This window comes from Argiope bruennichi, chromosome 2, assembly GCF_947563725.1.
Source record: "Argiope bruennichi chromosome 2, qqArgBrue1.1, whole genome shotgun sequence".
NCBI classification, from domain to species: Eukaryota; Metazoa; Arthropoda; class Arachnida; order Araneae; family Araneidae; genus Argiope; species Argiope bruennichi.
Window position 1 is genome coordinate 94,200,341 of NC_079152.1, and position 23,437 is coordinate 94,223,777.

General features: G+C 29.4%; 3 protein-coding genes across 6 annotated transcripts in view; 2 read left to right on the forward strand and 1 right to left on the reverse strand.

Moving 5' to 3' along the window:
• Positions 1-3,713, forward strand: part of LOC129961759 (solute carrier family 35 member G1-like) — a 33,634-nt gene extending 29,921 nt beyond the window's left edge. For 2 of the 3 annotated variants that reach the window (XR_008783826.1, XR_008783825.1), the window contains exon 3: positions 3,507-3,713. Coding sequence is in view for 1 of the 3 variants with exons in the window: in XM_056075317.1 (XP_055931292.1) it covers positions 3,507-3,616 (110 nt within the window). In the remaining 2 variants the exon portion in view is untranslated. The remainder of the gene's footprint in view (positions 1-3,506) is intronic. The other variant, XM_056075317.1, reaches the window with a different exon arrangement.
• Positions 3,714-10,418: 6,705 nt separating this feature from the next.
• On the reverse strand, positions 10,419-17,454 carry LOC129961665 (uncharacterized). The gene is made up of 2 exons (XM_056075192.1): positions 17,315-17,454; positions 10,419-12,829 (listed from the first exon to the last, which is right to left on the reverse strand). The coding sequence occupies exon 2, from the start codon at positions 12,595-12,597 to the stop codon at positions 10,753-10,755; it is 1,845 nt and encodes a 614-aa protein (XP_055931167.1). The 5' UTR covers positions 12,598-12,829; positions 17,315-17,454; the 3' UTR covers positions 10,419-10,752.
• Positions 17,455-18,444: 990 nt separating this feature from the next.
• Positions 18,445-23,210, forward strand: LOC129961763 (uncharacterized). Of its 2 annotated transcripts, none has more exons than XM_056075323.1 (2): positions 18,445-18,619; positions 21,958-23,210. In XM_056075323.1, exon 2 carries the CDS (start codon positions 22,081-22,083, stop codon positions 22,861-22,863), a length of 783 nt encoding a protein of 260 aa, XP_055931298.1. In that variant the 5' UTR covers positions 18,445-18,619; positions 21,958-22,080; the 3' UTR covers positions 22,864-23,210. The 2 variants fall into 2 exon arrangements, with proteins under 2 accessions (XP_055931298.1, XP_055931299.1); XM_056075324.1 differs by having other exon boundaries at positions 18,445-18,598.
• Positions 23,211-23,437: the final 227 nt, after the last annotated feature.

Consider the following 23,437-nt stretch of genomic DNA (forward strand, 5'->3'; position numbering starts at 1 on the left):
ATACTTCAATTTAAAACAATTATATACATTTATTTTTCAGAGTAATTAACAAATCCTTGCAATAGATAATAATCATGCATTGAATTACTTATCCATGCAAAGGGTTAAACGCCAGTATTCTGAGAACATAAACCTTGTTTGTATCTTTTAAAAACATTGTTATCAACCGATGATGCTACTATTGATGAGATTTTTCGTTCTGTCAACTGGTTTTTGATAAGACCTTTATATACTTTTTCATTCACGTTATAAATTTCCTCTTCATTGAAACAGAATTTTAGTAAATCTGTAAATGATTTTTTATTCACTTCCTGATGTATTAGTCTTAAAATTTAAATATTTGTGTTCTTGCTAATAACTTTTAAAATTCTGTGCCTGAGAACATAATTCCTCTTTAATACCTTAGTTTTAAATTGACTTCTATTCGAATGAGCCACCTATTAATGAAATTTAGAGAAAGAATCGTCATGAAATTACATAATGTTTGGTATAGCATGACAAAGTATGGCTTTTACGCCATAAAATGAAAGCAAACTAAGACTCTATAATAGCGAATTATAAAAATTTAAAGAGTTAAAAAAACAAATGGAAAACAATTGCTTTGAAAAACCTTTATTAATGTACTAAAATGTAAATGTTCATAAAAGAATCTGGACATCGAAATAAACCTGTAAAAACGTACGAAGCATTGCGTAAAATGAAAGACATAAATATCGCTTAATTTTATAAAAATGAATGCTACTTCCTTTTCAGAGAATTTATTTCTTTCTCCAAAATTGTTTAACCCGTTTAATAAAATGATTTTGGCCATCAGTATAAAATATTGGTATGTCCAGCATCAGTCTATATTACAAACGATTCTTCTATATTACAAACGAAGTCTTTCTAAAACACTCTCATGGATAGCCTTGTAGCAAGTTTATCAATTTTAAAAATATTATGTTAGTATCAGAATCGCAAAATGAAAAAAAAAAAAAAAAAAAAAAAGGCATGTCGAGTTTTTTCCCTTTACATAGGTTTTATGCATGTATTAAAATTATAAATTGCATACCTAAATAATATTTTAAGCTGTTTTTCAGTTAAGAAACTAACTTCTGAAGATATTTATGCGATCTTTATAGGTAAAATAAGTTTAAAAATTTTCTCAGACATAAAATGTATTCATATTTTTCACTTTTCATAATATATAAAATATAATTCACTTCTCATAATATATTTAAACTATAAAGTTTTTAAATTAAACTTTGAACACTTACTCCTTGTTTTAATTTTTCTGTCTGATTAGATGAGCATTTATATTTTGGAAATTTACTGTCCAGATAGTTCGGGTATGTACCCTAAGAGCTTAGATTTTTGCTGATTAATAGTCATTTCTATTTCTAATGTCTGTGGATGGCAGTTTTAGATTAAGTTTAAAATTACGATAATTCGATGCATGAATCGCATTTGGGCGCCACAATTAAGGATTTAATATTTCAATTTTCTTTGTAATATATGTATATAAATGCCTATATAGTATTTACTTAACATTTACAGTGTGTAACATTAGAGTAACATTGAGACGACTGTAATCGTTTCATGACTTTGTGCTCATGCTTGACGAAGCAGATGCAGGTGGTAGGCAAAATTATGGATACTTTTGAATATATTTGTTTTCTAACTTTGTATGCTTATAGAAAATGTTACGTTTCACAAAATGCAAACCCTTGCATATCATTTTAAAGAGAATTTAATACTGATTTCAATCCAAAAAGCAAAATACAAATATTTGCAATACAAAAAAGTTGAGCGGCAATAATTATCGAGATACATTAGATACTGATGACTGCAGTGAGTTAAAAGTATTTAGTAGGGTAGCCTTTATTTTTTATTACTTCACATGGATCAGAAACGGACTTCATTGAGCTGACGAGTTTTTTCCTTCGTTATTACATGATACCAGGAAACAATTATAGCCTCAATTATTTGATGGACGACTTATTCGTGCAAGAGTTTTCAAACGGGTTCCATAAATTCTCAATAGGATTGATGTCAAGACCGTTTCTTGGCCATAATAACAATTCAATGCTCTTTGTACTAAAACGTTCTTTCGATATTTTTACTATATAGCAAGAAGCTGAATCCTGCTGAAAAATAAATGATGCATTGTTGGGAAAGAGATCAATGATGGAAGGTACAAGTTTTGGCTCTAGAATAGTGCCAATGTATTTTCTTGCATTTAGTGTCCCGTCTATAACGGGAAGACGACTAATACCGTCTGTTCATATGCATGACCAAATCATTACACTAACTCAGCTCTTCACAGTTGCCTGAATGCAGTCAGAATGTAGCTCTTTGCTATATTCTATGTCTTATATATTTTCGCCCATCACTACCGAATAACGATCTGTTGCATCACTCTATATAACTTGCGACCGCTGAAAATTTGTCCGATTAATGTGTTCCTTTTCCCACTGTAATCGTTTTATGCTCTGCTGTAAATTAAGATTAGGCCTTTTTCGAGGAATTCTAAATATTAGTCCAACATCTAATCTTCTGATTGTTTTGCAACTGACAGAAACGCCAGCATCATTCAGTTGACTTCTGATGGCCTCTGACGACATTCTTCTATCTTAGACAGCCTTTTTATTCTTCTGTCATCAACAGATGTGGTGCACCTTTCTCGATCTTTTCTGGCTTTTTCTATTGAATTTGTATCTTGATATCATAAAGAAAACTTTCGAACTCTAGATGTAGTCACTGAGCCACCCATCTATCTTGCAATTTCAGAATAGGAAAGGCCACATTCTTGTAACACAATAATCTTGGTTCTTTTTCTAGGTGTCCAATGTATTCTTTTATTTGATGTCATTGTTCCTTGACTAAATATTAGAAATATTTACAAAAATTCTTACTAAATATTAAAGATTAACAATTTCTTGCTTGTAATTTGATTTCATAAAACAGCCTCCCTTTCACAGAACAAAGCGCAACAATTAATTGTTCCAACTTTAAACATGTCAGCTTCTGTTGGCAGTTAGTAACATTTGATTGGTTCCCAGAACAAGAACAGTGATTGGTCAGGAAAGTTAGAAATTACAATCCACTTCAACATTGTGTTTGTTTTTCACATTACAGTAAGCAGAACTTTTGTATTGCGGATATTTAAATTTTCCTTTTGAATTGCATTGGAATCAGCTTTAAAATGGTATGTAAGAGTTTGCATTTTGTAAAAAGTAACAAAGAATTATTTTGCCAGATCATATTTTGAATATTCATTAAGATTGAATAAATATTCATTAAAATAAAAACCTCCAATCCTGTTTAAAGATTTACCAATGAATAATTTTAGTTTCTCTGCATTAAAAGTAAAAATAAGACATTTTAGAATTTTCAGTGCTTAGTGAATTATGGATTAAGGGAAATAATGGCTAAATCGATAAATCAGTGAATTTGATCTTCACTGAATTGTAAATTTGAGTAAATTTGTTTGGTTTTTTTAAAAATTTATTATGGTACGTTTTTAGCCAGAACATCCACTTCGGCAGCTGAAGAGACAAGTAAGGAATCTTACGTAATCTTTACTAAAGAAAAATCGAAGACAATTGATGAAGCAGTGGTTTCCATAGACATTTAAAGTAGAATATCCGATATCGACGACAGTTGCCTGTGATCTGCGATTACAATCGAAGAGTACTATCATAATAAAGTAATTGTTCCAATTTTGTAAATAAATTATTTTCACTGGTTTTTCTAATGTATTTCGATTTCGTTACCCAAATTAAATGGGACAAAATCCCTAGTAGGGCCCATATACTATACAATATATTAAATAATCGCATATTGTTGAAATATATATATCGCATATTGTATAATATTGTTGAAAACAGAATAGTATTATGTCGCACAATATCGTGTAAAGAACTCTGTTTCTATCTAAAGGATTATCTAGGGTAGCAGTCTCGCAGTTGAAACTTCCCGATTTAATATTCAAGGTGATGACATTTAGCGCCCTATATTTCTACAAAATTTCGTAATCGTATCTTTCTTCAAAAAATACGTTGAAGCCCCATTAATGGGATCGTTTCAGCTTAAAAAATAGCATTCGTTTGGAATGTTTCAATGAATTTTAAGTGCATTTCGTATAATCAGTTAATTATTATATATTGTCACTTTCAAAATTTATCGAAAAGAAATGGATAAAAAAATAATTTCTGCTAAAACATGTCGAAAGATTATTAATAAAGAACTAATTTTACTTGATGATTATTTAAGGAGGAGGGAATATTTTCGTGGAAACACAAAGAAATTGTTTAATTGAAGCAAAATTTAATGCTAGCGCTAAATTTTAGATCCTTTAAATTTTGAGAGCTAAAGCTTTAAAAGTTTGAATGTCAAGGCCCAAAGCTATATCGTAGTATATTTGATGAAAATTCCAAGTAAATACGAATTACCTCAATATATGTATATTGCATCGGTAAAAGAATAAAATGAAATAATCTATTTTTTTCATTTTCTTCAACAGTTATATTATCTCGATTTCTACCGTCTGTATGGTGCAAATGTTACAATCGGTTACAATGTTACAAACTTTCCAATGAGTTCATAAATAGCCGTAGCGCCATCTGTTGATAATTAAAAATTTTGAGCAATTGTGAAATTTGTACCGGAAAATGAAAACAGGCAGATAAAAAAAAAAAAAGCGAGTAAATTTTGCAGTCCTCCAGTTGTGAAGTATTCGTAAAGTTGAAATATTTTGCTCATCAGGAAGTTATTCCAAAATGAGTGTAAAATTTGCACTAAACTTCTCGATAAGATACAGATTGAAACTTCATAAGTACTTCAGAACTGGAGGACACTGCAAAATTTACTCGCTTTCTTATCTATCTGTTTGCTTTTTATTCTAAGGTACGAATTTTGCATTTGTTTAAAACTTAATTAGCAACAGATGACGGCGTCATTTCAAGTCATTAGATCATCTTAAAGTTAGTTACAAATCTAGTTCTGATTTTCAGTCGTGTGAAATTTCGCAAATTATATAAAATTAATAGACTATGTTTATAAAAATGGACTAATATATAAAATTTCACCTAGGCTAGAATCTAAAATTTATGTGAATCTCTTAAAATTCGTAATCTAAAAATTACAGGACAATCTGTATGATAAAAAATTAGTTTACATTTTTTAGAAAGAGTTATTTTATAATGACGTGGAATGAACACACATGCATACAATGACGCAAGGCTGTTGAAAAATTGATTTCAAACTCGTGGATTCTGAATGATTAAATGCTGCCAAGCGATCAAATCATAAAAGACAATTGAATAATGTGCAAAGATAAAAGTCGCACAGTAATAGCAGATTCCTTTTTTTCGAAAATAATTTGATGGATGAGAAATATTTTCCAATTCCCACAATTTTGTAACATATTCATATACAACAAATTCGGGATAATTCAGAATCCCTGTAATATTCAATTGAGATAGATCTACAGGAGTCTGTTATATACAGAACTTACCAAAATTGAAGAGATTGTTTTGAAAATGCGAGGAAAAAAGTTACAAATGCACACAATAAATGCCTAATTTAACTCGGGCATTACTTTTTTCAAAAATATTTGAGATATCTCTGTAGAAATAAATATGGGCCTTGCAAATAATCCTCTACCGACATCCGTAGACGTTCGGAGCCCCTTTTTAGTAAAACATGGTGTAGACATGCTTTAACTCTATTTCTGGGTTTAAAGGTTAGCAATAGAATGTCGATATTTGAAATAAACATTAATAATTTTTGAAAATTTATATTTTGTAGCATAAATTTAAGCAAATTCTTAAAAACTTCAAATTGGATACATCAAAAACTATTACTCTCATCCGAACAAAACTTATGCCAAACTGAACTAGAAGCGTATGGTTATAATAATAAATAAAAATTTTCGAACCAGAAGAAGATTTAACGTGAAATTTTTAGTAAATTTATAGCATTATTATTCAAACAATAGGCTGTAAATTAAAAAAAAATCACTCAATATAAATTCTTTTAGTTCATTCTCTAGAAAATAGTAGAAAGACAAAGTCCATCAAATTTCATAGTAATATAATAATTTTAATTTATTTGATTTGAAATGAGCAAAAAATAAGAAAATCAATTTTAAGAAAAATGCCTTTAAAGTACATACAGTAACATGTTTTAATAATAAACCCTGTGTACATACTTAAAATTCACTGCATTTATAGGTTAAACCTCCTTCCTCCTCAGCTTTTAACAATTTTCCTCTTTTAATCATTTTTTTTTCTGGCAATTTTTGCGTTTGCAGTGAATGCCGCCTAGATTCATTTATTTGTCGACCTTAGCAAATGCTCTAACTGCATATGCGTCCACTTTATTAACTTTAGATGTTCAGTAATCCTATAAAACCTTCGCTAAAATGTATTAGACATAAATGCCCCTAATCTGAGGATTCGGAGCTCAACAAAGACATCTTTAAGTACACATTTCCACAAAACACCGTTGTAACTCTCATTGGCTTTTGCGCTTTTCCGGGCAAAAAAAAAAAAAAAAAATTCATATTTAAAACTAAACTTGTGTTTATACAAATTTTGGCCGTTTAAACCGGTGCCTCCGGTTATTTAAATGTCCTCTTCCGGTTTACCGATCATTACGAAAATATTAATATCTTGACTTCTAATTAATGTAGAGACAAAAGTAAACCTGTTTTGGACAGCTCAAAGACTGGAGAACCTTAAGCACTAAACCTGTATTTGCTCACTTTCCATCTAGATCATAATACCCGATTTCTCTGACATATCGACTAAGAGAGATATATATAAAGTTGCGATAAATCTACCTGCATTTAAATGTATTAGATTCTGATCTCCAAATTTAAATTATTCAAGATAATATAAATTTTTAAATGTATATCATGGCTCAATAAAAACTAACGCAGCCTGAACGAAAATCGTATAATGAACATCAGTGACTGAGGTTGGCTGAACTGAAACTACAAAATCGATAACCAGGAATTAATGACGTGCGGAATGAAAGTTCAAGGTCAGGCATCGATAACTGACACAGAATCAATGTTTTCAAATCCTCAAAGACGGCAATTAATGCAATGATCTCACCGTCCCTTGTAATGTTTCCCTAGTATTTCAGCCGCGAAGGAGGAGGACAGCCACCCTCCCTGGACAATAAGCCTGCTTTCGGCTAGTTGCGTCATTGCCAGAGTAATTGTTCGTTGCATTTACTATTAAATATTTCTAAATTATTATAGCTTGTTTCTGACTTTTCGTAAATTACTGAACAATTATCCTCCACAACCCTACACACAACAACCCCGCAAAATCCAATTATCATAAGCAATATGAAGTCAGCAGAGTAAAATGAACAAGAATTTAGCATATCCTTAGGAAGTTTTAAAAAGTAATTCCAGTTTTGAAAGTAGCTATTTCTTGTTTAAAACTTGTTGATAAACACTTTCATCAGACGACATAAGCTGAATTTTGTAAAAAGTGATAAAAAAATAAGGAGGTGCTATTTTTTAATTACTAAGACCTGCAGGTAAAATGAATAATTTTAGGGCGTATTTTAATCTTTTATTATTGTTGCAGTCATTATCAGACATTAAAATTTCTGAATCCTGACAATATTAAATGTTTTGATAAACGTATCAATGTATTTAATAATTAAATAAGTTACAATACAGTATTTATTTAGATTTGTATGTTGATAAGAATATAATGTAATCATTTCTAGTTAAATATGAGAACTGATTTCAATTCGCTTGAAGAAATTTTCATTGACATGATTAGACTGGAATAATATTTGTAAAAAGCGATATGTATGATGAAAATAAAATCATTTAAAATTCTCTATGTAGCAGACTATACCATTGCATCTAGAGCTAACAAATATGGCAAGTATTTAAATCTTGCATAGTAGGTACTTTTTAATTAAAATTTTCGAATGTACTTTTGATTTCTAATTGAAAATTAATCAGCATTTTATTCTTTTTCTTTAGTACAAATATTGATTAATTTTCAATTAGAAAACAGTAAAAAAGTTTTAGTGCGTAAAATATTTTAGGGCAATATGATTCTTTGGAGAATCGTATTGAGAAAAGAAAAGAGTTTATACCGAGTATCTTTCTGTAGAATCCGTACAAGCTTCAATCTATGCAGAGGTTGCTTCCATATGATTTCCAGATTTGACACCAGATCTCATTTCAGTTTCTTGCCTTCTTTGAGTTTGATTTAGAGTAACCTTGGTATGTCCTCTGGACAATTTAATTGCACTTTCATTTTAAAAACTGAGTGTCATTGAAATGCCAATAATTTTCATGTGATTGGAATTTCGGTGAATACACAACTGCCGAATCTGCGAACCAGAATATTGACATTTAATTTTAGAAGATCCTCTGCAGGCTCCAAAAGTAACGGTATGGTGTGGGTTTGTTCATTACATATTCTACCCCCATATTTTTACGAGAAATTGAGTGTTGGAGATCCATTAACATACTTCATCACCGGGCAGCTACATACAACGTTGTTATAGAATAATATTGTTTCAGATCTGCAGGATAGAGTTCCTCATTACATTGACCTTTGTGTTGTCATTTCACAGAAGAAAGTGTCATCAACCACTTTCCTAGTCTATGGCCTCACCAATCCCTAGACAGCAATCCAAATGATTTTGTATTTCAGGGATATTTAAAATGTCTGGCAAGATGTGGTAATCCAACAAACTTTCCTGATATTAATGACAATATTTCATGGCATGCTCTTAGCATATCTAAGAACATATTGTGGTAAACCGCGAAGTATTACATTACTAGATTACATTATTTACATTACTAGATGGTAAATAAAAATATTGACCGTTGATGTTGAACATGTTTTTTGGCTTAATAAAATTTGTAAATTATCCTAAATGTTTGCTAAATTTGTAATTCATTTTAAAAAGGCTATCCGAAGACGAAATTTTGTACTATTTTTTTATTGTTCAAAAATATTCTCATCTCTTTATTACGTATTGTACAAAATTTTACTACTTTTTTTAAGAAGTAGTTTCTTTTGTAGATAATTTTAAAATAGGATAATTTAATTATGAACGCTGTGTATTGATTTCAGCTTATTAAATTCCCATACATTACTCTTCTGATTTGGAAATATTGTTTTGAACATATCAAGTTTGAAACGCATATTTTTGTGGCCACTACTGCACTATGAAGCAGATGCTGCATATGAAGCAAAGCAAATGTAAATATTGATGGTGCTGCAGGTATAAAATTACAGAAATGTTTTCCGAAGAGATTTGTAAGTTTTGAAGCTGTACTTAATCTACCAACGTTAATGTCGATATAAGTTGAAAAAATATCCAAGGAAATTTTATTAAAACCTATAAGTATCATCTTGTTCCCACGAGGCAGAAATTAAGATGGCGCATTTTAATTATCTAGTTTTAAACGTTATCGAGGAATGCAGGAAATGAATGATGCATTGGAAAAATTAATCAACTCATTTTGTAAAAAGCAATACATTGTAAATGAAATGTATTATTTCTGCACCAAAGAATTTAAACTAATTGTGTTTTTAAATTATAGCAGGTTTACAGGTATTATAAAGATAACATGCCACTAAATGACATTTATATCACATCGTATTGAATTTTAGATTTTATATTCAATGGTCATATTTTTTTTTTTTTATTTCAGACGACGTGCATACACGTCATCCACCTCAAAATGAAGATTTAGATTGACGTGTGTACATGTCGAATGTAGCTATCTGGTAAATCGGAAGGTACTTCAATATGATAAAGAAAATGAAATTTCCTTACGACTTTTTCAAAAGGAAAAAAATCTATAGTCTTCTGAAAATTCACATATTTTTTATTTAGGCGATTCAAATTTTAAATTTCGAATTTTCTTTTTTTCTAATATTTCTTTTATTAACTACTCAAGTATTTCTAACCTTTTTACTTCATTGTAAAAACAAATATGCACATCTAATATATATATCTAATATATTCAGGATTTTTAATATTCGACAGACAAACTTAAGTGGTAATTTAGAATCGCAAAGCTGTTGTTATAAAGATTGGAAGAGTGAGTTTGAAAAGGAAAATCAAATACTTCTGGTTTGTAAGGTCAAAATCTTCGGAATGAAGTATTAATTTCATACCAATCTATTTTGGGAATTTTGTTGAAATGAATTTTTATTGAAACCCAATTTTTTGCCAAATCGTTGCAAATAAGAGTTGTATATTAAAGTTTCGGAGAAATTAAAATTCTGTTGAGGAATTATTTGTAAGATACTTTCTATTAATGAAATTTGATTAATGAAATGCAGATAGAATGAAACAACTTTCCGGTAAGATATTTTATTCCATAATATGTGAAAAATAAGTTGAATACAGTAAAAACGTTCAATGATGAAAAGCGTCTCGTGTTAAAAGTGTAAAAAGTTCATTAAAAAATTAGATAAATTTTTTCAATATCATCTAAAACTTTAAAAAAAAAATGGAAGTCCACAAAATATTATTATATGTTATGAGCTTTCAAAGTTAACAATTATCTAACATCAAGTTAATAACAGTAAAATTATTAGAAAAATAGAAATGGAATCATAAATAATGGCAATGACTGCATATTATTCTCACCGATAATGAGCGATTCATCTAAAAATGTCTGGAATTGATTATCTGCAGAAAGTTACTCACATATTTCTTGCTTATGATTCTTTTATATTTTAAGGAAGCGCATCTTCACTTTTTCTATTTATCTTCTCTTATGCCTCGGAGAGGTTGTTCCTTACTTAATGATATATCTTCGTCTACAGTTATAAAATATGATTCTTCTCTGTCACTAAATTCCACATCTTCGATTGCACTCGCAAGAGATGACTCTCCGATCTCACTAGATGGCAAATCTTCGCTCACATTCGCAAGAGATGACTCTCCGATCTCACTAGATGGCACATCTTCGCTCACATTCGCAAGAGATGACTCTCCGATCTCACTAGATGGCACATCTTCGCTCACATTCGCAAGAGATGACTCTCCGATCTCACTAGATGGCACATCTTCTCCCACATTCGCAAGAGATGGCTCTCCGATCTCACTAGATGGCGCATCTTTGCTCGCGCTCTCTCCTGTCTCACTAGATGACACATCTTCGCTCACATAAAAAAGAGATGACACTCCGGTCCCACTAGATGACACGTCTTCGCTTTCATCTGTACGCGACGACTCTTCACTGGTAAATATACAAGAAACTGGGTTTGATAAACCACTTGTAGACGGGAAGATCAACTGTTCGCTTGCATAATGACTCTGATCTGTCTCAGATTCATCAATTAACTCTTCCAAGTTTATACATAATTCTTCATGCTTTTTCTGCAAAAGAAGTGATGTTGTATATGGACACTGTTCACTTGGCTTTTCATTGTCTTCAAATTTCAGTTTCTTGGCAATTTTTAAATAATCATCATCTTCACGATTTCCAGACAGCTTTGTAAATGGGGAAGTTTTGGAACAGCTTTCATTCGATTGCATCTTGTCATTATCTTGTTCATTTGAATCCCCTATTTTACGCTTAACAGACGGAGAAACTCTCGTAAATTCCTCTTTTGACGATTGCGGCCTGAGGGCTTTTGAGCCTGGAGTACCAACTTCTTTTTTAGAATGTTTAATTAGAGTGCTCTTGCTTAATGATTCGCAAGAAGAAGTATCGCACTCTTCCTTATATTCACTTGAATCCAATTCTTTACACATCATTGATGGAGACGTTTTTATGAATTCATCTGTCGGCGATTGCAGCTTCGGAGTTTTTGTTTCTGGTGTATCAAACATTTCTTCAGAATGCTTAATTGGGGTTTCCTCAGCTATTGATTCACGGGATGGGACATTAGCTTTCGATCGTTTCTTATATCTAAATTTTGGATTCGCAGCTTCTTTGCCTTTGCGGTCTGAATTTTCACTTGAATCTGCATAGGATTCCATAATATCCCGATGAAGATTAATCTCAAAACTAGTTTCCGATTCAATATCTACAATAGTTTCTTGAATGTCATCATTTACTAGATTTTTATCTGAGATGTTAGACTGAAATTGCTCGGTTGGTATTTCCACCATTGCCTCCGAAGTTTCAGGGTTAAGTGAAATATCCTTAAATTCTCTTGCTGAAGCTGGACTGGTTTCTAGAGGTAATATCTCGGAAGGATCAAATATTTCTTCGTTACTATGTGAAATAGCATCTAATTTCCTTAAACTTCCAGCCGAAACTGTTGAATCAGGTAAATTTTCTTTTGTGTCTTCGGATAAATTTTGAGATTTGTGGGTTGGTGACCCTAAAGGAGAAACAAGACGCTCCAAATTTTCCCAATCTATAGATTTATGCTCGATAATTTTGTTATTGGACAATAAGTTATCGAGATATGCCATCCTGCTCCGATGCATATCTATTGTTTTTTTCAAGTCTTCAAAATGCTTTTCTAAATGTTGCTGTTTTAAAAATAAGCTTTTTTCTAATTCAAAAATAGTTTCTAGCCCCTGATTTTCTGTATTGTCAACCAGAGAATCCTCCGAATTAGTATCGTCTGTATCAGAATTTTTTTCCATTGTAATTATATAGTAATTTGATATTTTCTCCGTTCTACAATTTTTATAATACAGTTTTAATAGACTCAAATTCGATTAATAGACACAGGAAGTAACTTTTGAGTAGCTTAAAATTGGCTAAAATATAATTTAATTTATATTTCTCCATAAAATCATTTTCTTTCCATTATCACGGCAATGATTTTGTAATTAGTAGCAACAAGAAACGCCATGAAATTGCAGTAATGGAAATCTGAAATGAAACAATTATTTTAGTTCATATCTGAATAGATAGCACTTCACAAACATTAAATGTTTTAAATAAAAATTGATAAAGAAATGCCATTTCTGATAATATTCATTGCTTATAAAATAAAGAGAAACATATAATTTTTGCTTCAAAATTACTCTCAATACCTTTAAAAGCCATTGGTTCAAAACTTATGTTCTCTCCTTATCCAGTTATAAATCGGAATTTGGGTTTGATTGAACAATTCTATATATCATGTTCTGCTGTCAAAATATCGTTTTTTTTATCATCTGGTACAAAAACCATACAGATGACTAAGACATCAATGGATAGCATGTTTTCCTGATATTTAAAATTAGATTTTTACTATAATTAAATATGTATTTATTGTTTAGCATTTAAAAGAAAAATTAGTTGTATGAGAACTTTGTGACATCATAGATGCACACTTTTTTTTCTATTTTGCAAAGCCAGTTCAGTTATATTAACGTCCCATTTTAAAGCAACACTAGGACTTTTTAATTTTGAACCTCGGTCAAATGACAAGGACGATACCTGAGCTGGAACTCCCTCTCCAAGCTTCAGCGCCACATCAGCGGGAGGACGTTTGGCATGATGAATTTAACATGCACCAGACCCGCTTACATGACGGTCCTTCTGCGGATTCAGGTTTCAAGCCTGAAAACTTTCGTTTCGAAGCTGAATACTTACAACCAATCCACTACGATCAATTTTGCAAAGCTAATCTATTCAAAAATTGCCAAAAGAAATGAATTTTTTTAATGAAAAAAATACTATTGTCATTTTAACCTGATATTGCAATGCTAAAGTGGGATATAAGCGACAAGATTTACATTCTTGAATCTAGACAATTTGTCACTGCACTAAATCTTGACTGGGATAAACGCCATATCACGAACTTATCTCATCAAATCCCATCCGATTCAACAATACCTTTGAAAATTCCGATCATACACACTTTTTTTTTTCTATAAATCGCTTTTATAATATAATCAATAAGCTTGATTATCCATAAGTTGCGGGAAGAAACATTCCAAACCGCTAGATTATATTTGTCAAATGCAATATATTATATATATATATATTTCATGGACAGCTTTATAAAGCTGTTTAAAGACTGCTGAAATATTTTAGTGTCAGTTAAAGGAACCAACAAATATAAAATTCAATATGCTTCAGTATTGATATCAAATAAGTTTTTTTGTAGATTTTAAACACGTTAGGCCCCCAAAATTGACTTCATTATTTCGCGTATGTATCTCCGAGTATGGAATTTCAAAATAGAATTTAGATCTAACATTTTATTTCGGTACATAGATTTAGAGATGGTCGAATGTGAGAAATTTCACATGAATTTACTATCGAATAGTATTTATCTCGTTTTGAATCTTTTTCCAAATTTAATATTTAAATTTTTAAAATAAATTTATTCTTTATTTTCTCTTACTTCAACAAAATATCAAATACATTTTGAAACTGTATAATCATTTACTTTTCATGCTATTTTAACTTTACCATACGTAATTAATGGTGCCGGAAGTATCACATTTTGAATGGAGCTAGTTCAATTAAATTTAAATATTTAATCCATTTGGAGAGAAAAAAATCAAAACTTCGAGAATCGTACATGCAATCAGGTTTATAAATTCACTTGGTATTCAAAATTTTATTAATACCTAATAAAAATAATTAAGCTAGCCGAGATATAAAAATGTAAATTTGTAAGATCAAAAGAAAAAAAGTTCATAAAAACAAGTCCTTAAAAACCGTTCTGAAAGATCCAACTGTTATAGAATTATTTATTAGACAGATTTATAAAAAAAAAATAATTCCAAAACATATATTTTGCGGTTGCATCCGTTTCTGTTAAATCTGAATTCCAGAAAAAAATGCTTAAATCGCCTATAAGTCACGTATTCCATTAGAGTACAATATGTGTAAATCAACTGTATGCAGGTTATTATGTGGACCAAAAAATTATTTCCTATTTAATGCAGTCTCTTCTAATTTTAGCATACCGACTTTGGTGAGCAAGTGCTTTTCCAATCGTATAGAATCGCTCTAATTTCAGTTAAATCTATTACTTTTATTGAATCTCTTCACATATTTTATTATATTGATATTCACGGCTGTCTTAAAGTGTTTAAAACATCAAAACATAAGTATCTTATATGTACTATAATTACTTGTTTTGTTTATTGAATGCATGAACTTCCAAAATGCAGTCGATTCAAATGATAACATATAATTTCTTATTGTCCATTTCATCTAATAGTGCTCTTTATCCGATCAAATAATTTTATTTTCTTATTTTTATTTTCTCGTATTTCAAGTTTATTAAGACAATTATTGTCATCGTCAAAATTTTGATCCCGAGATATTAATGAATTTCCGTGTTTCCAAATCCGAAAGACGAATGTTTGAAATTAGTCTGTGCGTCTATGAATGCTATAACTCAAATGCTTGGAGCTAGACGGGTGAAATTTGGTAAGCGGTGTTTACACCATATTTGTAAATTTCTATCAAATTTTGAACGAAATCCATTCAAAGAAAGTTTATTTGTTCGAATAAAATTCGACATGATAACTGCAAAATAAAGAGAAGCAGATAGATAAAAATTAGTTACATAGATTTAACTTTCAAAGTGCAGATCTGTACAAAATATTAAATTAATTCATTAGGACGCTTACTGTACTTTTTCATAACTATTGTTTGCTAATAATACACAATCATTTATTATAGCATACGAGAAAGTTTCGGGGAGACCACGCCGTCTGGTTTCATATAAAATGAGTAGTTAATCCCAACTTTAAAAACATAACACTGTGTGGAATGAAGATCATTATGATCCGTGCAGTGGAGGCAACAGGACGTATGCTTTCGGGAACATTTCTTTAATGATCCCATTTCACACAAAACACGAAGAAACAAGACATTAACGCGCGCACCTTAATAAAACAGCATATCATCTCATAATTAAAATCGCAATGCTCTATTGGATGCGTACCTAATAAGGCATCGGCATCTATTATTCAAAAGAGAAGACAGTAATGCAACTGCTACAATACATTTTATTTTTATTATATTTGCATTCCTAACAATATGTTAGGTAGATTTAGAAGTGTTAAAAAAAATAAAATTAGCCAATATAATATTTATGCATATAGAATATATTAATATATTAGATGGCTTTTTTAATTAATTTTATAAAATCTGAATAAATTCAAATAAAAATTCATAATGAATTTAACAAAAATTATGAGAAACTGATTGAGAATCTTCATTTCTTAGCTCTCAGTAATAAAGGAAAAATTGGGGGAATGAAGTATTTGTAGAAACAGTGGGGACTATTTAAATCGTATTGTAATATTAACAATGAAATATAATGTATAAAATACTGTCAAAACTATTTCTATTTATTATTATATTCACTTAAAATAAGCCTTTTATTTGACCTAGTAGAATCAAATGAGAAGCAGTGGCATATATTTCCAAAAATCGGGATTCTTACTTAGAATATGCAGTTGTAAATAGTTATATTTACTAGATTTTGCACATTGTGATAAGTTGATATAATTTCTATAAATTTTTCAATTATGATGCAAAAATCGTTTAAACACTTTCTATAGGATATAGTTGATCATAGCACGTAGAGATACTAAATTTACAACGCAGAACATTTTCGAGTAATAAAGACTTGCCGAATAAAGTTAAACAAATATTTATTAGATTTTTTAAAATAAAAATTAAAGAAAAATTTTCTCAAGATTATCGGAGTTTATCATTGCACAAAAACTATTTTTGCTCAGTTTTAAAATTAAAGAAAATTGTATTTTAGAGATAATTCATTTTCCTGGTACTTTATCTTTAATTTTAATAAATTTCTCAAAGTAAATTCATAAAAACTAGTAATAATACTTATTGTTCTCTTTTTATCTTTCACTTTCCTGATTTTGCCTTTGTTGACATTATAATAAAAAAAGTTGTCATTTTTAAACATTTTTTAAACTATAATTTTGGCTTTAGCTTTTTTTAACATGAAAACGATTTTAGATTGACATTTATTTTGTAAATTGCGTCACTAAAATCTCTCATGAATAAGTGGCAAGGGTTTATGGAAGCAAGTCAGACGAAAATAAGATGAATGAAACGAATCTGAATTATTATCACGTTATTACTTATTGAACTAGAGTCTCAAATCTCTCTTTTAATATCAGGCTATTGTAAAATTTTTGAGCAATGAATAAAATTCGAATATAAACAATTACCATTAATAAAATTCAACTATAAACAATTGTCCTGAATTAAATTCGACCATAAACAATTGTCATGAATTAAATTCGACTATAAACAACTGCAATGAATTAAATCCAGACATAAATAATACTTGCTCACATTTTTTATGGTTTGATACATGTTTTCTAATTTCATATAAAAATAAATAAACATAACCAAAAAGGCACATACCAAAGATAAATGGCGCACTCAGAGCAAAGGAAGAATTGTATTGACCTACGGTTATGATAGTGCAGTTCAATAAATTAACCAATTTAAGTTTTAAATAATCCCTTTTTTTTTCCACATGTCAGTTAAAGATTTACCATGAGAGCTCTGTCATATTCCTTGGTGGCTAGCGTCTAGTAAAGACTAATTTTATGTGTTGATTGTTCTAATTTTGAAGCATGGATATGCAGTCTAGTCTAGAATTATAAAGTCTATTTACCTATATATATATATATATAATATATCAATATAACCTGACAGTTATCATATTCATTAACGAATGTTGTCATTTCTGTAGATTCTCAAACGCAAAATGCAATTCCAGCTTCAAATGAAATGTAAAAATGGGAACCAAACTTTTAATTTTTCTATTCGATTGATTCAGTAAAATATTTTATTAAATTAAGGATCTCGTGTTATATATACAGGAGAAAGATGCAATTATTTGGAACCAATATTCCAAAGTTAAAAAATTATACCGAAATATCTACTAGTCTATCTAAAAAATTGATGTCTTTTAAATAATCGAGTTTTGTAAGATTAGCCTCTAATCCAAACATCCTTTGAATATCCGTATATTAAGCTTATTTCAGCGTTCATGCTGACATTAAGTAGATGTTACCCATGGGTTAGAGATTTAACATACCATTTTGAAGCCGTATGAGGGTTGTTCGGAAGTTGGAGCCAATCCTTTAGTTTATAATCTCTTACATTATAGAGCTTTAATGAAAATTGGTGCACTGAAACTTATTATTAAATATCTATGTAGGTTGTTGAATTATTTGTCAAATGATTCAAAATATTTCAGTTATGTTCGAATGCTAACAAAGAACACGAGGACATAGACATAATCGCTGATGATTGTTTAAGGGTATTAATTCTTTTCAGATAAAAAGCGTACATTTTATCTCAGATAAAAATTACTTAAAATGGCTAGATTTTGTGGGAAAAATTAAAAATGTTAGAATTGAAATTGCATGAAGGAAATTTCTTATTATTATTTGATAGAATAATAAACAAAAATATCGATATGAAATATTACTTTTGATATCAAGCATCCAATCTCGTTAAATGAAAGTTGAAACTTCGTACAAATTTACGTGTACCACATAATTTACTTTTCCCATAATTTTTCGGAAGTTCGAACTATGTTAAAACTTTGTTCAAAATGACAAAATACATACTATTCTTCAGTAAACAAAGCGTGTATTGATAGTCCCAGCATTTTTCTGTATTGGATAGTCAAAAGTACGTTTTTCCAAATCACAGGTATGAGTCATTTCAACCTTTGATTTTCTTTAAGTTAATTGTCAAATTTTTTAACCACTAAAAAAATAATAGATATAAGTTTTTGTTTTAATTTTTCCTATTATAGGATAACTGCTTTTTTTATGGTTTGTTTCCATTAAAAATTATTGGGTAATTAGTCCCAAAAAATATCAAGAAATTTTAATTATTATTATTTGTTAAGATACATAATTATTTGATATATTAAATCTATAATTATAAAAATAATCAAATTTTCTTTCATGTTTATTTGCTTAATTAAACAGATTGTATATTCTAATTAGACTACAAATATAAAAAGTAGATGTAAATTTTTTTAATGAGATAGAGAAATTCTAATTGCTTAAAAAATACTTATATTTTTCGGAAAAATAATATCATATGAAATGTTTTCAGATATTACAATCTATATATTTAGATTATCTATCTAATTTATATCTTTCTGAATGTTCTAATGATTTAAATTTATATTAGATCTGATTTCAGTAAATAAACAAATTAAAATAATGTTGAACCTTTTTATGCATCGTTTATTGCATAAATGTCCTCTATTTTTACAGAGTCCATCGTTCCTATAGGCAAACATTATAATGGTATTAATATCATTAGTGATATTTATAATTACATTTATTGTTTCCCAAATTATTAGGTGACAAAAATTCTACACATTTATGTTGATTTTGTCACATATGTTTTTGTAATGAAATTTAAATATATTTTACGCCGCCAAATGTCTCAAAATAAAATATATACGTTTTATTTTATTTTAATTATATTTTATAATCATGAAGAATGGGAAGGTGGAAAATTGATCATATTGAAATCTAAAAGTGTTTTGTTATGAGTAGCATTGTGCAGTTATATTTAGCAGACATGTAAATCTTCTTTGAAGCAGCAAATATATGAGCTTTAATTTTGTAATCATTTACAGAAAAGTCAATTTCTTAATTTTGAAAGTGCAGATTATTTTATTTCAATTTTTATTTTCGTAAATTAAATTTGTTGTACTAATGTGACTTTTATAGAAATGCATAAAACGTACTTAAAAGATATTTTGTTGGAGCAGAGAAAAATAAATGAAATTGATTAGTTTGATAAAGAGTAAAACCCTTATGTGTTGGAATTCTTATATTCCAAAGAAAATAAGTTAAAACTTAAGTATTTAATTAAGTTCTTTTGCGCAAGAGCCATGTTTGGCTATGCTTGGCCAAACTTATGGTAGATACATTTAATTAAAGAGGTTCATCATTGATAAAAATGTTATATTGAGATTAAATATTAGTAGATGTTAGGTTTTGTAGAAATCGGTATGATTTTATTGTTTTTCATGATACTCTGGCTTTTATTCAGGACATATAATTAAATTTCTGCTGATTGCAGTATGCAAGACAAATGGATACCCATATTACTGAATTTTCCTTTATGGTCGATTTTAAACTAAAAATAATTTATTTTTAAATTAAAATTATTTGACGTCTCTTGTATAGAAAATGCTGCATTTATCAAAAAATATGTCATCGAGATTTGAAAATTAAGCCATTAAAATTTTCTGAACACGATTACTCAAAAATGGAAAAGCTAAAGAATGAAATTTAGGATGCGGTTTTTGACAATAGTGGATACGAATCAAATTTTGGAAGAAATTTGACAAAGAAAAAATTATCAATCTATATTTATACATAAGATCGCAATATTTTAAACACGAATAAAGTTTTGACATGTGTTTACATCAAAATTTAAAATTTGTCGGAATTCCAGATTAAGATATTTTATGTTGTAAGCAATTTTATTTGAAATAAAGGCGCGATTCTGCTCTTTTAAGATGAAATGAAATCAAATTGTAATAACCTAAGATAAATTCGAATAAAAACATTCCTAAATGTTTCAAAATCCTTTATTTAAACTGCTTCAACGAAGCAAAAATCTCACGATTGAAATTTGTCTACTTTAAAATAACTTTCATTAAATTAAACATTAAACAGTAAAGATAATCAAATTAAAATTTTTGCGAACAAAAAAAATATATTCTGGAGTGGGTGGGGGTACTTCGAATATGAGAACAGAAAACATTTAATAATGGATTTCCAATTCATGAATGCTAGAAAAAGGGTTAATTAAGGATTCTAGTTCTGTTATCCTAAAATGGGCAATATACATGAAATATATTTTGTAGATTACTCCACTTTTGCGATACAAAATGGCGTGTCATTCAGTTTCCTCTTTATGGTGAGGAAAGATATAGTCTTTCTTACCATTTAAAAATACTTATTTCAGTTATTAAAGCTATATTTAATCGCTTCCCTGATTATCCCGAGCCATATCGGGTTCATATATATATTTCAATTCATTATCATCGCTAGAAAACTTGGGTCTCGCATGATTCGTTTAATCCAGTCCTTCTTCGGACCGAAGCTCGAAATGAAAGAAAATATTCTTTGATTGGCAGTTTACAAAATTTTGTTGGAGAACTTTGGAGGATGGTACTGGACGGACATGTGTTTTGGACAATAGTCTTTGTGGTGGCTGCCACATTTGCCTTGAAAAAAAAAATAAAAATAGCAATTACGTGTGAAAAAAAATGTGGTGCAGGCATTTTTAGATAGTGACTATGAAAGCATGTACTCTGAATACAGAGGGCTAGTATTCAACTTTTTCTTCTGGCCTGAGGTAAGTCAGGAGAGTTAAATTGATGATAAAAATATATGCTTTTATACCTGTAAAAAATAAACAAATCAAACCTGCTTGCTATGCTTATCTCAGAAAAACTTGTTTATTATGTTAACAAACAGGTTTATCTGTCTTCTATGTTTTGTTTCGATTCCTTATATTCAAAAATAGAGTAAAAAAATATGATTATGCTTTTGCAATTGTTCTAAAAAAGTTAAGGGAAGCGGTTAAATGCTCTATACCTTTAGAACATGATGGCTTGAGGATATATGGATATCAAATATATATTAGCTTTTGATATCTCAAATACGAATTATGTCAGAAGTAATTATTACTATCTTCAAAAAGAATCGATTTCTGAGTTTTGTTTCTATCTTACGGCAAAATCTATTGTCTTCGGTAAAACATATATCTAAACAAAAATGCGCCGCACTTCATAAGTAAATAAGCAAATTTAAAGGACAGAAATAGCTTTAGTTAGATTTTTTTCTGAATTGATCTTATCCTCCATTTAAGTATATGGGAACATGTAAATAATATACAAGTAAATATATTATCAATCATGTGATGGAATCTTATCCAGATTAACTTCATAAAGCTCATCACAAAATTATGTTTTGCACTAGAATACAAGTATGTTTTTCTTTTTGTAGGAAAAGGGAAGTAAGAAGTGATATTTCAATAATTTTAAAGATTTCACGAATCAAAAATCAACAAAAAAATGTGAATTATATCCATGAATTAAATTATTAATCAGGTTTAAGGCTGGATAACATATGATCCTTATGGAAACTAAATCTGAAGAAAAAGAGAAAACAGGAGATATTCAGAAGGAATTACAAGATACAAAGACACTTTCCAGACCAAGAAATTTTAGTTTACAAAGAAGACGCGAAGTGTATTATTTTTCTGAAGGGAGTGGCAGAGGAATTTTGAAACGGGTGCCAATCAAGGATGGTATTTATAGAATGAATGAGCAGAAAACTGTTCTGGATAATTCTGATGCAGCGAAATCTCGAAATGAAATTTGGACAGATATTCCACTTAATACTTCTGAAGGTTCAATGGTTAATAAAAATAATGCTGAAACTAAAAACGACGATTCATATGAATCACTATATCATGACCAAGAGGTGGAGGCTTTTGTGAAATCACTTGACAAAATTGCAAGATATAAACCTCGGAAATATAATCTGAATAATCCTGAAAGTACAAAACCTTATAAAAATAATCCCAAAGCAAAGGATGAAGATCAAGATCCTATGAAGATATTTAAACAAACCCAAACGGAAGATGACTTTTATACACCAATTAAAGGACATAAAAAGAAAAAGCAACAGTCAAATGCTTCTTTAGAAATTGATTCTGAAAAGTTAAAAGGATCAATTTCAGATGAGGAACTTAAAAAGCTTTCTATCTCTAAGAAGATAAGTAGTTCGTCGAAAAATCCAGAAGCACTTAAGGACAGTCGTGAATGCTTAAGTGAGCGATGGACTCAGAAGTCTTTGAATGATGCCTTAAACAAGATATCATTGAAAGCACCCACTACTGAATTATAAAAGAAAATCCGTTTGTGTCATTTGCAAGTTTTAAAATAAAAATCAGCGCCACAATCAATTCTACGAAGAAAAAAGAGTTTTCAAAGAATTCTGGAATAATGTGTGCGCTTCGAGTACAAAAAAATTCTTTTGCTTAAATATTTTAATCTTTTTTATCTGAATTTTTCTACCATATAATATATATTTTTTAACATTCAAATAAATTTTAAAAAGAGAAATATTCCACATTTATTTGAGAATGAATATATCTGAACTATTTGGCAAGTCGATGTTAACAAAAGAAAATATCCTTGACGTAGTGGAACTTATTTTAAATCTCGTTATGGATTCTAGATGTTTTAATATAAATTTGAATCTCTTTTAATATATATAATTGAACCTAAAATTTTTATTTCAGTACTTTAATGAAATAAATAATATTTTATGAACTTATTGTAATTAATTTTTTGTCTAATGTGAATTATTAGTTCTGATAACGTGTATTAATAGTATAATTTTATATATAAGGTATGCAGAAAGAACACACACACGTGCACGGGCATACTGAGCAAAGTAGGACTCATCAGCTAGATTA

Bases quoted from the DNA above. Each gene is read 5' to 3' on its own strand.
- LOC129961665 (XM_056075192.1), bottom strand. From the start codon at position 12,597: ATGGAAAAAAATTCTGATACAGACGATACTAATTCGGAGGATTCTCTG.
- LOC129961763 (XM_056075323.1), top strand. From the start codon at position 22,081: ATGATCCTTATGGAAACTAAATCTGAAGAAAAAGAGAAAACAGGAGAT.